This window comes from Styela clava, chromosome 2 (genome assembly GCF_964204865.1).
Source record: "Styela clava chromosome 2, kaStyClav1.hap1.2, whole genome shotgun sequence".
In the NCBI taxonomy this organism is placed as follows: domain Eukaryota; kingdom Metazoa; phylum Chordata; class Ascidiacea; order Stolidobranchia; family Styelidae; genus Styela; species Styela clava.
The window spans coordinates 9,526,734-9,543,525 of NC_135251.1; the positions used below are offsets into that span (position 1 = coordinate 9,526,734).

Sequence of the window (16,792 nt, forward strand, 5' to 3'; positions counted from 1 at the left end):
ATTGTTATTCTTTAAAAACAACATTTGTTGAACAACAAACACGAGAATATCGGTCGGAGACTGAAAACTTATCGATCGAAACTGCAGTTTCGATTTATGACTCTATATCACTAATTAAATGATAACTCGCTAATTATACGACATAATTCATCCATTAATAGGCTTCTGGTCAGAGATATGATAAATGCACATGCAAAATTTGGAGCAGATTCAACCTCGCCTTCGTGAGATATCGCGTTCATCTAACAGACAAACAGACAGACAAATACCTATCAACATATCTACCGATCTTAAGATCGATAAGTAATAACCACCCAAAACTTTATGCGCAATCGATAAAAAAAATTCGTAGCTTTAGTGGAATTGTTTAGATTGGCAAGACTTATGGATTTTACTTATTACTTCCCATATATCAGTTTGCCATCATCCGCACAATTTATTGGATAGAGATAAACTTTAGCCTTAGATCTTGAACTCGCCATGCAACACGAAAAATAGGAGACAACAAAATATCGACAACTGTTATACCTTCGTCGTCAGTGTGAACTTTTAATATCGTTAATGTTGCTTGTTTTCCATCAAATGAGGACTGAATATGTGACGAAGTTTCTTCAATAGTTCTTCCTTTAAATAAAACGAGTTGTTTCATTTATGTGCCCAATATATCACACCCACATATATTGCAATCATTTTGTTGAGCTCATGGAATGTAAGTGAAATTTTGAAATCCAACTGTATGCCTAAAAACCTGTGTGGAACATGGTACTTAATGGGTAGTTAGAACCGAATCGGAATAAAGATAGATACAGAAATGTGGCAAGTGGCTGAAACGAGAATATCGGTCAATAGGCTATAGGGTGCCAAAACCATGGGTTAGGGTTAGTATGGGTTAAAATATCCGTGAAACAAAAATATTCCCATAGGTGCAATAGTATACAGGTGCAATTGTCATGGGTTCAAATGTACATGAGTTCAAATGTAATGGAACCAGAATATACAGCCCTGAATTTTTGACTCTAAATGAATTGTTTGATTTAAAAACGGAATTTAGTGAGCCAAGAAGATAATTTTCTTTTTTGACTAAGATAAAAGTTGGGCGCTCCCGTAGTATGTGCACCAAGATGGCGGACACCGGAAAATAGTATGTGTGCCAGGTTGGGGCTAGGCCATAATTCTATTCCAATTTTCCTTATTTTAGTTCTATTACGATTTTGGGGACTAGCCAAGTGACTCCTGTAGTATTAGTACCTAAAATTTTGGTCTAACCCTAACCTGGTACATATACTACGTTCCGGTGTCCGCCATTTCGGTTCACATACTACGGGAGTAGCAAAAATTGTGACATAACTTTAAAATTTTGAAATTCTAGGATTTAACGTGTTTCGATATCAGCACTTACCATTCAGAGTCCAAAATACTTCTGGGTCGGGAGATCCGTCAACTTCACAAGTAATGATCATTGCTTCACGTTCTTGCACTGTCTTCCCGTACAGTGGAACAACGAATCGGGGGTAACCTGAGATTTATTATACGCACGCATTATATTTGAAGCAAGCAGATGAGGCGTACATACCCGGAACATAGATTCCGGGCAGATAGAGAGCTCAAAGGGCTGTAATATATTTATTTCCCATGGCGGCACTGTGGATGTATATGCCATAGGATATAGGGTGTCCATAAAGTTTTTTAAATTGCAAAAGGAATTTGTCGATACCACATATTGTTTTGGCCCTCACAAATGTAATAAATGAAGAAAAAATACTTAAACAAATACTTATTAAAAACAACAAACCTGGTTAAGATATATTGAGAACTGACTTCATACCAAAATAAAAATTGTAAAGAGACCTCATGGACACCCGTACTTCTTCTTTGACCAAGCCATTTTTTTTTATCTTAATTTACCACCTAGTCTATTTACATAGTTATCTTTCCTGACTGACTTTCTACCTGACTGACTAAGTCCCTTCCGATAAAACACACAGGTTAATTTTTACCAAAGAAACAAAACAACATTCAATATAGAATCGAGCAAGGGAAATTAGAAACATCAGAAAAATATCCTGCCCAATGAATGTGTGCGACCGTTAGTGCCTCACCAGATGCATCGATCAGGACAATAAGCAATAAAACATTAAGATACACTAATACTAAGTAATATGTTTATACTCAAATACTTGTGGCCGGTGTGACAAGAAGCCTTTTCTTGAACTGTTTACCAACCTCATATGGGCTTAAAATCAATTGTTTACAGATAGTATTTTTGCCCTTTGAAAAAGACATTTTGTATTAAGTATTACTAAAACTGCATTTGAGCATAATGTTAACCCAGGACGGCATTTCAGTGTTTCAAAGAAGGTATTATAATTACACCGCGTGATCATTTCTATTAATATAACTCCAGAATAAGGATTATTTCGGGTTAAGAGGATCTTTTGGTTATGCTAAGTTTCGTCAAATTTTTTTTTACCTAAGGCAGGATTACCGGTAAATATACTATAAAAGTGTTCGTTGTTTACTGTGTTTATGTAGTATAATATATTTTTAAATGCAAAATTTCAATAGAAAATTAAGAGCCGAAAACTAAGATTTGGATGCAAAAATATCATCAATTTCCTAAATTTCAAATTTTAAGTTTTTTTATTCAACATTTTTTAATTAGGATTTTTACAGCATGTTGCTGGTATCAAAAAATAAAATTACTTCTTTATAAAAATATTTGCGATCAAATCTCACAAATGTCAAAATTTATTCCTTATTTCTGTCTGTGATAATATGTTTTCAATTACTGTTTTCAGAACCCCAATTGTTAATTTCCATATTTTTCACTCCGATTTTTCAGCTGTTTCAGATTTTTGTTCTGCATCTTTTATTTTCTCCTTTGCCAGAGTTTTTTCAAATGTTTCCAGACTACCCCGCCTTTTCTCATTCGTCACATTAACTTCTATAGCGACTTTAAATGTTCCGCTTTTTTTTCTTCCGCTAGGGTCGTCCAAGCTAACCTCGCTACTATAACTTTTGATGACGTCATCGGTGGTGTCATCTTTTCTATCCCCGGAGGAAGATAGCGTGCCTGTCGCCTCGCTGACTTGTTTTGTAGCATCGAGTATAGCGTCATTGACTATATCTTTAGCTCCAACCGTGATGTCATCTGTGTACGTCATTGGCTTGTTTGCCAATTCTGATAGAGCTTTATCGCTATTTGTTATTTGTTTGTCTAGCTTCGCTTCTTTTATCAGTTGTTTGACGTCAAAATCCAAATTCTCGAGTTGTGATCTAAATTGACGATGAGCGTCTGTCTCGGGAAGCTTGTCGTATTCCTTAACTTCGATTGCTCCCGCGTGAGGACGCTTCTCTGTTAAAAAAAATAATTCATATTTTATTTCTAGAAGCTTACAGCGTGCGGTTTGGTATAAATATTGTTATGTCTCAATTTCCTATATTTCTAGATATGAAAATACCAATAATATTTGTGGAGGAAACGTAAACTATGATAAATTTATAGTGTTCAATTGACAAGTCCAAGATTGCAGATTTTTCAACCATTTCGAGTATAAATACCTACGATATCAAATTTTACAGTTTGGTATGAATCGAGATGCAACAACGACATTCTAATTTATTATATTTTTAATATTGATATTGGAATTCGGCTACTTTCTATCTATGCAAAAATATTCAGTTCTCTAGAAACCATATTTAATAAAGTTTAGAAAAAATATTTTAATTTCAAAAATGAATATGAATTACCTTCAACAAGCTGATGATGAATCAGATGGGGATGAAAGTGATGATTTTGATGATGATGGATGCCAAAATAATATGAAATGATGATGAGAACTCAATCCCGTAACCGCAACGCTGCTCCATGTTGTTCAAAACCTAATTTTCTAACATTAAATCTCGAGTAATATTGTTGAAGTTTTTTACAATAACTACAGTCTTGAAGATTTCAAATCAAAATACAGCTAATTCTTTCTTTAGAATAAAAAAATGGAAAACTTTTCTGAAATATTTTTCCGAAAGGATATTGTTCTCTATCTATCTGCGTTCCTTCTGCAATATTTAAAACTATATATTGTAATATTTTTCCTCAACGCAAAATCGGAGCTTTTATTAATAATCTATATTATATCTCATTCTCTATATCTCATGAGTTTCCGCATGCGTCGCATGCATTCTATCCAATAAGCTAAGATATAGATAACATTATGAATCTAAGATGACCCTTCGAATTATTCCAACGATAGTTAGTAATTTCATCTATCTGTCTGAAATCTACAAATTTAATGTTTTTAAACATTGCTGTTTTACGTGGTTTCCAAGCTTTTGACTGACAGAACTATTTGTCCCCAACTCTCTTTCTATATTTTCCCTTTCTATAATGTAAATAAACTATCTTTTCTCTTTTTTCCATAAGACTGAAATCTGGGATTAAACATGACGATTGTCTAGTTCTTGTTTTGGCATAGCCAATGAGAGTACAAAAATGGGTACTCCCTTAGCGTATGTACCAGGTTAGGGTTAGTCCCTGATTTTATTTCGATTTTCCTTATTTGAATTATATTACGAGTTCGGAGACTCTCTGTGTTAACCAAGTGAATCCCTTCACACAATATGATGTAAAGGAGGCGAACAAAATTAGTTACCTCCATATTGATACACCCATTTCAGGAGGGCCGAAAAATGACTGCATGAAATAATGGCAAAAAAAAATTAAAGTGAACATACCAGGTATATTGAGCCCCTCTACGTCTGGATAATCTGTCGGTTTCTTCAAGTTGTATCCGGATTTAAAATCGACGACTCCGATTCTGCCTCCGTCGTATCGTCGGACTACCAATGTAGCATAACTTGAGATTTCTCCTTTTCGGTTTTGCATTGATACCCGGTAGGTACCAGAGTCTTCGATTGAAGCTCTGAAATATGAAAAATATAATTTGATGAGTATTTTTTTTTAATTTTGAAATTGTAACTAATAAAAAATATGGACATCACTAGGTCTGGGAATTTCGAATCGAACCGAATAGTAAGTTATTCGTATCGGTTCAGACGAGAATTTCGAATTGCCGCCATCTTGTTTGGTTTTTTGTTCGCCCTCGGGTCGAGGGGAAAATCTCCCTTTTTTATTCACATTATAATTTTAAAATGCAATTGTGACATATATATGACTCTTTTCTTCCGAGTGTGTTATTGATGAAACATGTTTCTCTCTGTGTCTGAACAGCAAACTGTTTATATATGATAGATTACGTGTTTTCATTGATTTATGTATCTGAAGGACCTATTATAATAAAACAGTCAATACAAATTCATATTTTCCAAGTATTCGAGATTTGATTCGATAAAATATTCGATTCGATTCTAAAATCAGAAAATATTCTAAAATGCCCAAACCTAGACATGATGAGAGTCTGTTCGCAACGTTCCTAAACTTGCGGTTTGCTTGAACATCAGCTCAAGGTGGCACATATTCACAGTATTGTTTAAAACAATAATTCACCTCAAGAAATATCATATAAAGAAAATGGAAACCATTCCTTCCTATTTTTCATCCTTTAAACTTTAAAGGCGATCGGTGTCAAATACACAAAATATTACTACCCTGAAGAGTTTTACATGTATTATTCTTGATATATACCTCGTTACTTCGCCCTTGCTGAAGTTCAAGAATTAAAATGCGAAAACGTTAGGCAAAAGATACCTGCAGATCTCTAGAGTGTGTAATCCAAACTGGTTTGATATTTTAAATTTTCCTGGACTACACAGCGATGGCTCGAGTGGCACCATGTCTTTGTACCATGTGACTCGGGGTGTTGGACTTCCACGCACTGTGCAGGTAAATTTGACGTTCATCTGAAAAGTTCAAAAAAAATTTCAAATCAAAAAATTTTCAATTTAATAAATATTGTTTGTATCTTGTATGGTTAATATAATGTGAAAATAGAAGCATCATGGATTAATAAATTGATATGTCTATTTGGGATAGGCTATAGACTTCTGATTATGAAATACAAACTATATTAATATTCAGTATTATGAAAATTGATTATAGAAATGTTAAAAAAATAAAAATCGAGGTATATATCAATAAATATTGTTTTCTGAAGCTGCATGAGATGTTTTATTTTGTTAATCTTTGTTTATTTATTTGTTTATTCATTTTAACCTTGACTCGGAATCAATGAGTTTTGGGTATTCCCGAAGCATGTGAACCAAGATGGCGGACACCGAAACGTAGTATGTGTACCAGTTCATGGTTAGGCCATAATTGTGAGTACAAATACTACGGGAGTCACTGGGCTAGTCCCCGAACTCATAATAGAGCTAAAATAAGGAAAATCGGAAAAATATTATGGACTAACCCTAACCTGGCACACCTACTACGTTCTGGTGTCCGCCATCTTGGTTCAAATATTTCAGGAGTATCAAGTTTTATGTCTTTAACTGAAGCCATTTTATTACTGGGCAAATCATGCTTTAGTTATATTTTCATTTTTTCTCATATCAAGTGATCATTGTTTAAATTACCTTTTCCCACACTACATGTGATCTCAGTTTCATATCAAACATTGGAGCTTTGTCTAGTTTTCCTCGCTCCAGACTTTCTTCGACATCTCTGTCGGTGATAACAAGTGGACGTTCAATTCCTCGGTAGCGGTATCTGAAAATATTGTGAGTCTTTTGGTGTATTTTCTAATGTTTAGTACAAAATGCTATTTTCGAAGAGCTTTAATTTTTTATAATAATATTGAAATAATGAATCTTTATTCACTGGGGTAATTCTCCCTCCTCCTTTGCAAACATATAATCAGGTTTTAAGTTATTCAATTATAGACTCTCACTCTGGAATAGTCGTTACACAAGTTGTTTATTAGACTTTATAGGTGAGGCGATACGTGCCTCGTACTAACTTGATCTTATTAACCCATGAAGCCAATTTAATTTCTTCCAACCAGTCAACGGCAATATATAGTATTTCGGTAATTGTCGAAATTTGCAAAACTCGTGGAAACAAAATGGATACGAGAATATAGCTTTCTGCTAGACCAGAGGTGGGCAAGGTTTTTGAATCAGGGGCCAAAAATATTTCCCACCTAGACTGGCGGGCCTAGTAAGTGTGACGCAAAAAGTTGCATTTTATGAACAATATTTATAGTATTATAAAATCAAAAGTGGAAAAAAAAAGCCTCGAGCTAAAAGTAAATTCGATTGCAATCGCAACAAATTCCTTGGACTACTTTCTAGCTAAAACATCAAAATTCGGTTCGAGTTTGGCATCAGGCGGGCCGGATCTAAATACCCAACGGGCCGTATTAGGCCCAAGGGCCGAAGTTTGCCTATATCAGTGCTCACACTTCATTGAAATACAATGGTTTCGTAGTTGAAAAGAGCTCCAACTTTTGTCTGTTCAACAGCAACAGGAAGTTGTTTTGTGAGATGAGTTGGGAGATAAAGTTAATGCGAATTTGTAGATTCATTGTAATATTACTCACTGATAGTTAGGGTTCTTGTAGTATTGCATTTCATCATCGTCTTCGACGGCAAACTGTTTTCTTTTTGCAATGTATCCGGCCACTGATCGAATGTTTTCGTCTTCTTCAGCCATGCCAGGGTCTCCTCGCCTGTGAGTTAGGTAAAAAAATATTCAAATGAACTGGTGATTGAATTCTATTTTGAATTCTATATTTTTGTTCGATGGATCCTTCATCGTCGCATGGATGGAGCTTGTTAATTTCTACGGCATCTCTTCCTGAACCAACCCATTCAAATGACTCGCCATTCTCTCGCAACCTAATTTGATTAGCACGGGAGAGAGGCTATTTTATACACTTTAAGCCGATTTACTCAATTTCACCACCTCCGAGTGAAATGTAAATATCTTAACATAATATGCCACCACACCAGCTCGATATAACCTAGTGATTTTTTAACAAACGCGTATCATTCGACGGACATAACATATAGAATTAATTACGTGTATTTTATTAATAATTTAAATCAGATGTGTGACTACCATCCATAATTTCCGGAAACTTATCTCCAATTTTATAATTTAAAAAAATCATAATGGAGTATTGTTATTTAGTTGGTTCTGTAAACAATATACGAAGATAAATATTTCAGTTTCTTACTTTCTCATCGGAGGTACAGCGTATCCAAAGTCGGTATGAACTAGAGGCTCCTGTGATCGTTTTCTCCAGTTGAGTATGGACTGCAATTCCTCATCTTGTTTTTGTTGTCTTGAAGGCTGACGGCGCGGCTCATCTTCATATTGCTGATGGCGAACAGAGCGCTGTTGATGTTGACGAGATGTTTCTATATCTACGTCATCGTATGTTTCATTGTACTGAAATAGATTTATTTTCGTAAAACGGCGACGATTAGAAAGAAAAACAAACTTTGAGGAAAAACAGCTATGCGTTCGTTATAGGTTTATATGTTATCTGTTTATCTCCGTGGACGACAATCTGTTTTTGCAAATCGCTTTCACTCATAACAACATGGCATCTGACAAACAGTTAACGAAGATTGAAGAGGTACTATTTAGGTAAAAACTGAGTGCTTATGAACATCGTTGACTACCCAAGTCATTTTGCCTTGGGTGAAGTCGTGGAAGTGAGAGTTTAGACCAATATCTTTATCCTTCAACTCCTTCAATTCGGAAATAGTTTGAATTATGTTACCCAAACTTGTTGGGGCCAATCCATTTGGTTGGGTATGCCGGAAGCGAAAACTTTTCATCTTACTAATCGCAAGTTTTGTTTATGTTTAAGTATCTGTTTGTAAGCCAATCTGTTCAATACAATAGGAAAATTTATTTATGGAAAATGTTTTTTAGGAATTTTGATATTATTTGATTTCCATTGCATATTTACATTATTTTGCTTTAAATAAGATTGCAACTCTAAAGTTCAACATAGCCAGTCAAAGGAAGATTATATTCCCAAATGCCGATAGCATACGTCAATTAGATTTTAGCATGACCAATGCTCTTGTTGTTCGTTAGCCTTTGCTAAATGCTTGAGTTACTATAAATCGTTATTTTTGATCAAATAATTCCCCTGGGGTGAAATTAAAGACATAACTATGTGCGGATAATTTAGTTCAGTTGCTAATATTAGAAATGAAATAACATTTCCGAGTAATTATGGTATTTCTATACGGGAACAATATGTCATAGCAGAGACGTTCGTGGGCCCGATTCAGAAGCAGTATCAAAAAACAACTTTGTTGATTGAAAAACTGGACGATTTTTGCACTATAACATTCAAGTAAACGGACATGGAGGTTTGCGTGATTGAAACGCGAAAATATTGTAATACAACAACAGCCATATTATGGTTACCGTGTGTGATATTTAAATGTAAAAGCTAAAGTTTCAAAAAAGAGCCCTATATCAAAATTGTCGCCGTATGGCAAAACAAGATGTATATGCGACGTGAAAAAATGCTTAAATAAGGGCAGAGCTAAGCTTCTCATAAAAAGAAACTCGCGTAAGTTCTAATGAATAGCACTTGATAATTATACCAGCAACTGAGAATGAGTATCCTAAGTATCATCGAACCACAATTATTCGTTGTATTGAGCGCTATTCTGTATATTCAGCAACTATGCATTAGAAAATTGAAAAAATTGACTAAAACTCAGAGCTTGAGCGTAAGTGACTAAAATATTTGTTTCAATATTCAAAATAGGGGATTAAATTGTACAAGCTTAACAAAGACAATCTTTAATATTCCATTCGAAGTATGTTTGTCATCTTCTATATATAAATATACATATATACATATGTCTGTCCACTTGAAAGAAGCTAACTTTGATGTTAAATATAATACAATTCCACTCACATCATCCATCTGCGGTCTTTGTTGTCGTCTGGGTTCTCTGGGTGAAGGCGAACCGTATCTGATATCATTTGATCTGAGACCAGATCTTCCAATACGAGGTTGATATGTCGGTACTAACGGTTCCAATGGCTCATCAAAGTCATAATCGTCGTATGTTTTGAGGTCAAGTCTGCGACGGCTGTAAATTGAATTATGCAAATAGTGGTAAATGACTGGATAAAGGTATGATGACTGATGATAGTTTTTGGATATACAGTAAAATTCAGAGATGCAATAAGCGTAGACAAATTACGTTCGAATAGACTTTCAAAATTTATTTGCTTGTATGGAAATGAATGTATTCATTTTAAGGAGACGTTTTCGTACAATACATTAAAAATCAATTCTCAAATTTCAATAAATTTTTCCATTAAATGCTGAACGTTATGGCATTTTTGAAAACAAAAATACAGTAGCCTTTGAGTCGGAGAAGTAAAATATTTATTCAGTTTTAACTTATTAAATTGAATTTTCGTTTACACCATTTGTTTCAAACACTATGGAAATATACGTAAGGATAACTTCACCAACACTCCCTCTCAAGAATAAGTAAACTAATTTGTTAACTTAATACATAAAGACCTATATCGAATAAACTAAATTAAAAAAAAAAAAATTATACAATACTTTTCTACGGATTGTCTACGTCTCTCCTGCATATGCTTAATTTCTTCTTCAATTTCGTCGTCGTCGGCATTGTTGAATTTAAATTGTTGTTGTTGTGGAGCTTGACTGCTCTATAATTAAAATAAAACATCGGGTTTAAATACTTCGTAAGAGTTGCAAAAACAAACAAGAGTGAGAACGTATGAATCTAATTTGAGCATAAGCATATTATTTGAAAAGTAAATCTCTTCTTGGCTGTTAATATTAAACTCAGAGAATATTTTCATGAGAATAAAATGTTGATATTTTTATTATATTAATTCAGCGCAAAGTTTCTGTATTGAATAAGGACTCGACAGAAATTTAAGGCTAAGATGCATATCATGTGATTGCATTACATTACTCAATATGGCGTTGGTTGCATTTAGCCTAAGATTAACAACTTCACAAAGATAGTCATAAAATTACATCCTAGTCCTAGAATTAACAAAAAGCTAAAATAGTATTGCATAGTTTCGTAGTTTTCATATAGACAAACTGGAACGACTCAGTGGGGAATAGGCTATATATTTGAATTTATTCAAAGCCATTGTGCAGCGAATTGCTTGGACTCACGTAGATTGAACAAAAATAAAGGATCAACTTACTACTCCCACTTCAAATCATTGAATTAGTAATATTTGACAAAACTATAATGTAAACGGACCTCCTGAAGGATGCGCACCAAGATGGTGCACAACCTGAACTCAGGTTGTGTACCATGTTAGGATTCATGGTTAAGCGACATCTTGGTGCGCATACCTCAGGAGTACCATGTAAACTTACTCTATGTGAGGGGGATACGCTTCTTCTCCCAACAAGTGGAACTTGCAAAGGAGAGCTTACTAGCGACATCGTTCGACCTTCTTCTGCATCTTCTCCGCCAAATCTGAGAGAAAATGAACTTTCATGAAAATTCAATATCTCCATGCCAATAATTTAACGAAACAAAGTTACTATGGCAACGTAAATAAATTATAGACAAAAAAAGCAATGCAAGATATATTTACAAATTGGTGTAAGACTGTCCGTATCTTTACAATGTTATTTGAGTCCAACTACCAGCTCACCAAAATTGATAGCCTATCTATATGTTATCAGTCGAAAACCGTGTGACGCAATTTCTATATTTAACAAATGCTGGAATGTAGCACACGAGGCATCAACAAGATTACTTCGAAATCATAATTTACCATTAACTATAAGAACACAAACATCCTCCAAAACAAGAATTTTATGAAACGATTCATGGCCATAGTGCCCAATGATAGGCAGAACCAAAAATCACTAAAGACAATGAATACAAGATCACATTAAGATAGCGGTGCTCCTCAAGTACGCGCACCAAGATGTCGCATAACCTGAACCCTAACCTGGTACACAACCTGAGTTCAGATTGTGCGTCATCTTGTTGCGCATACTTCAGGAGGTCCGAGATAGCTACATTAAACAATAGTATCAATGAGTTTTATTTTTAGCTGGTTAGCATTAGGCTCTAATTACATTCATTGTAAAATAATAATAAATAAGTATGATATACGAGTATATTAGATGTTAGTTTCGCAATTAGACAAGGTAGCGAATAAAAAGTCAAATATAAAAAGTTAATATTATGACACATGCAGCCCAGTTTGTTTACGATATAGGAGTTGCATAAATCTGGGAACTGACACCGATATCCGATCAATTTAATAATAAGTTCTGATAAGAAAGGTTAAAAACACTGACGTTTCGAAAGTAATTACAGTTTAATTTCATTTTTAATTCCCAATACGTATTCATAATCTTCTTGATATCCTTGTCAATTTTTTGGACTTTTCAATATACTGACACAAAACATACAATAAATAACTTTGAAATAAAATCAAATAAAATCTCACCTTTGACCATTGAAAAGCGACGTTCTGGAGAGTCATAACGATTTAATTTTAATTTTCAATTCTTAATATTCATTTATAGCGTTTTTGGTATTGTTGTAAGAGTATGCATATTATATTATACACTGATAAGCAGCATAAAATAAATATTTTTTAACGAAAAACCTCACCTTCGTGACCGTGCAAAATCACGTGATCCATGGTCTCGTGTGTAGAAAGAATATTCATCTCTGTCGTGGTGTTCACCTCCTTGGGAATATCGAACAGGCATCTCGAACTCGAACTTTCAATTCCTAACTATAATAATAAGAACCCCTGTAGTCTGAGATATAAAGAATGATGTTGAGAAAAATAAAAGAGTGAAGATAAATCTGAAGTTTGAGTGTGAAGGATATATGCTATTGTAGGGATCACATATTGGTCAGTTGGTACTCCCGTAGTATGTAAACCAAGATGGCGGTCACCAGAACGTAGTATGTGTACCAGGTTTGGGTGAGGCCATAATTTTAGATACAAATACTACAGGAGTCATTTGGCTAGTTCCTGAACTCGTAATAGAACTAAAATAAGGAAAATTTGAATAAAATTATGGCCTAACCCTAACCTGGTACACTTACTGTGTTCAGGTGTCCGCCATATTGGTTCACGTACTACGGGAGCGCCGGTCAGTTAATCCCAACATATAAATAAATAGTCATGAAGGCATAAAATATGATAGTTTTGTATTCGTTCTATAAATGATATTCAGACGACAATCGTTTTACGCCTAAAATTAAAACATTTCTCAGATCTTTACAATAAAGTCATTTAATTCGGTACAATTTTTCATAAAATTACTATTTATTATTACACGCATATAATCACTCTATCTATGATAGTAATTTACAAAATTCCTAGTTTTCGACAAAAAGCTAAACATATCCAACCGCGTTGACAAAGGTACGGTTAACAGTGCAATTCCGGCCCCTAGTAGACACCATTACCCCACGCACTAATTATTGAACTTATCCTTACGCGTTTCAGTTTTCCGACATTTCGGTGAAGCTCACTGACTCAAATGAATCAGAAGTAAAGAAATAGTTAGAAGACTTCAAACCCGCGACGTCAACTAGTCGACACCTCTGTCGACAACGGGAGAAAGGTGCGAACATCTGGTCGATCTATCCCCGCAAGTGAGAATACGAATGTCGCCATAATGTCTCTCTCGACTGAGAGTTACGTTGAGCGCAGACCCACATAAAATGATGCTTCGATGAAAAAGTACATTACTGGCTAGAAAAATAGTATCCAAAATTATGACCCCACCAGTTAATAAGCGAGAGGGCCCATGAAGTATGGTCTTTTATTAATTGCTATTTCACTATGCTTTATTGTATTGCTCAAATATATTTAAACTGTCGTGGAATTTCTATATAACCGGACCATCGGTCCCTTGCTACATAAACATGGATGTTTCAATAATTCTGATACTGTCAATATACAAGTGAGAAATGATCGCGACAATATCACCGTGTGGGTGGGTGTAAAGTAAAATAAAATTATCTTCTAAAAATTACTACTATCTAGTAAGTAGTCCTTAGTTTATGTTTTTCACTATACTGAAAGCAGACTACATGAACAAATTACAATAAATTATGAAAAAGCATTTCATGGTGAGAGGAGCCACCCATAACCTGAATTAATCAGTTAAAATTATTGCCACGAAATATCGGAACAAAAATGCCCTTTCCTATTTCAAAGAATGTTTGCAACCTGCTGTAGTTATAAACAACCTGAGCGTCTTCATACAAATACATATACACACTCTGTATCGGAATTTTGGATTTCACAAGGCGTCAGCATTTGCGCGCATTACCTATAAGATTATTTACGGCATCGCAGCTGTTCAGTGTATCTGGCGATAGTGCTGCATTGCTATGCGACGTGAGATAGCGCTTAACCCCTTGACAACTTCAAGCTGTCCTCGAAGACTCCTCAAAAAAAGCTGATTTTTTTTCAAATGAGGGAAATTACCGATATCTAGTGTTGCAAATCAAATATTTTTGCAATTCACGCCAAGTTTTTACATCTTCCTTCGCACTATGGAACTGAAAGTTACGTTTGTGTTAGGTTTAAAAAAAAATTTATATCAAAGAGTACAAACTGAGTAATTGACGGTTACTTGTGGGTTACTCTTCTTCTACTCTTTGATTTTATCGTGTGTTAAACTGACGATTTATCAGGTTTGCGGTGAATTTAACAGCGTGACCTATGATGAGCCCATGCTTGTCGAAGTGTGGAATTTACATTGCATTGCAAGTTATTTGGAATGTTTTTTAATATCGCCGTCGTCGCGTTTAATTGCGATAATTGAGATGTTAAAAGTCGGCTATGGCAAATATATAGCGAAATGTGGAATTCAGGGTACCTGCTTTGAATCAGGGGTTCTGAAACGTTTGGTGTTATGGTGCCCGTGAAGTAACCTCTATTATTTACGAAGTCTCACAATGAATCCGCCCCACAAATTTGACACCTGACAAACATATTAGTGAAGAAGTGTCAAAATATGGCAACAAGACGGTAAATAAATACAGCATTATCTATTAGAACTCATATATAATGCCATACTTGAATTAACATTACCGTTGTCAAATTTTATTAATGGTATTATTGCTTATTTGGACATTGGCCAAGTATGTATTTTAATAATTAAGCGAATAGCTCGCGGAGCTCCTAGGTTTCCTCGAGGAGCCTCCTCGAGGAGCCGTGTGGGTTCCGTGTGGAGCACTTTAAAAATCTATGCTTGAAAAATCAATACTTTGTCATGACCTAGAATGTTTTTAGAAGTAGTACAATATGGAATAAATAAATAAAATATCCGACTTCGATTTAGGAATTCGAAGTGGTACCTAACTTCAATGACAACTTCTTGACAGAAACATAAAAATTTTAATTTCCATTCACAATTTATTCATTTTTTATAATTCTGGGGCTTAGAAGATTGTTTTTTCTTTGGTAACAGCAATGATAAATATAAATTTGTATTTGAGCATTAAACCGGTAAAATATTGAATACCGTTCCTACTTCATTCATTGTGCATTATTTCATTGCAGAAATAATATAGCATGAGAGTCATGTGATATGGCTCATGCGAGTTAAAGTTAGTGAAGACCTCACGAGTCTAAAAAAATCAATGGACTCTCATTCAAAACAAATTGTGACGACAAAACTAAGTACGACCTATGTCTAATGATAAACAAAGCGAGAATAAAATACGGATCATGACGAAATGAGGTATTCAAATTTAGCTGATGTCTCCAAGGGAATCAAGCTACAAGTGAAAAGAGCGTGATCGTACATTCGTTTAGTTTTGAATTAAAATAAATTTGAAGTTTACGGTCAAAGTCCAACCATATATTCATATTACAATAATTTATTACGAAATGTAATAAAATTGCGTACCGACAAAAATGGGCTATAAATTAGTTGGCGTTCTAACTAATAGGATTATTTAACGATTTTTACGCAAATAGTTTTCAGACTTCATATATGTGAAATTCATTCATAGCTGTTGTTTTCCAGTAGTGGTGGTCCGTAACTCTCAGGGATCACATTCTTTGCTTCTAAGTGAGTGCGCGTGACTTTGAGTCGAGCATTTTTATTATAAATATGTATATATAACGTGAACAGAATAACGCGAATAAAATATGACGGAATAACTTAGTAAAATTAGCCGAGCAATGTCTCACGGGAATTCAAATTGAACTGCTAAAAGACAAGAGTTCATAAAATGCAATTACTTGTGAATTTAGAATTATTACTAATCACTCAAGAAAGTTTCATATAGAAATATGACGTTAGAATTAGAAATGATTTGAACGTGATGATGTTAATATTCTTAGTACCATAGTATCAGTGGCGTTTATGGAGTATGGCATTCAGGGCTCGTGTTATTGGTGATGTTTGGATGGGGCGCAAAACAAGCAAAAATTAGTAAAATGATGAATTTTCAAATTAGAGATAATTTGAACTCCTATGTTCGCTTAAATAATAACCTACCAGGATGTCATTTCAACAACAACCGTAAATAAGAATTGTTAGTGAACTATCAAGGCGCATTTATAAACTATGCCATGTGCGCTATTTCACGTAGATACGCCACTGACTAGTATAGTAATCGTTAATAACTAAGACTCCGACGTAATGAGTTGGCACTATTCGCAGAATATCTTGCATATTTGTACAACGACGCACCGTGCTAAGCGTTTGGATCAAGCTTGCTATAACATCGATTTTTACCCTGCTCGGGTTCGTAAGTTTGACTTCACTGGGAGATAACTGTATGCGAAAGGGTTTTGTCGTCACAGAGTGATATGAACCTCATGTCTGGTTCTAATCAA

General features: G+C 34.7%; 2 protein-coding genes across 3 annotated transcripts in view; both read right to left on the minus strand.

Moving 5' to 3' along the window:
* Nucleotides 1-12,730, minus strand: part of LOC120336937 (myomesin-1-like) — a 32,754-nt gene extending 20,024 nt beyond the window's left edge. For both annotated transcript variants that reach the window (XM_039404736.2, XM_039404735.2), the window contains exons 1-11: nt 12,583-12,730; nt 11,322-11,424; nt 10,518-10,627; nt 9,852-10,029; nt 8,136-8,350; nt 7,497-7,625; nt 6,532-6,664; nt 5,705-5,856; nt 4,732-4,919; nt 1,400-1,516; nt 529-624 (exon numbers count right to left, since the gene is read on the minus strand). In XM_039404736.2, the coding sequence (XP_039260670.2) occupies nt 529-624; nt 1,400-1,516; nt 4,732-4,919; nt 5,705-5,856; nt 6,532-6,664; nt 7,497-7,625; nt 8,136-8,350; nt 9,852-10,029; nt 10,518-10,627; nt 11,322-11,424; nt 12,583-12,683 (1,522 nt within the window). In that variant the 5' untranslated portion in view covers nt 12,684-12,730. The remainder of the gene's footprint in view (nt 1-528; nt 625-1,399; nt 1,517-4,731; nt 4,920-5,704; nt 5,857-6,531; nt 6,665-7,496; nt 7,626-8,135; nt 8,351-9,851; nt 10,030-10,517; nt 10,628-11,321; nt 11,425-12,582) is intronic.
* On the minus strand, nt 1,663-4,343 carry LOC144414680 (uncharacterized). The gene is made up of 2 exons (XM_078109701.1): nt 3,751-4,343; nt 1,663-3,355 (listed from the first exon to the last, which is right to left on the minus strand). The coding sequence occupies exon 2, from the start codon at nt 3,162-3,164 to the stop codon at nt 2,826-2,828; it is 339 nt and encodes a 112-aa protein (XP_077965827.1). The 5' UTR covers nt 3,165-3,355; nt 3,751-4,343; the 3' UTR covers nt 1,663-2,825.
* Nucleotides 12,731-16,792: the final 4,062 nt, after the last annotated feature.

Excerpts from the sequence above, each read along its gene's own strand:
- LOC144414680 (XM_078109701.1), bottom strand. The coding sequence starts at position 3,164 with ATGACGTACACAGATGACATCACGGTTGGAGCTAAAGATATAGTCAAT.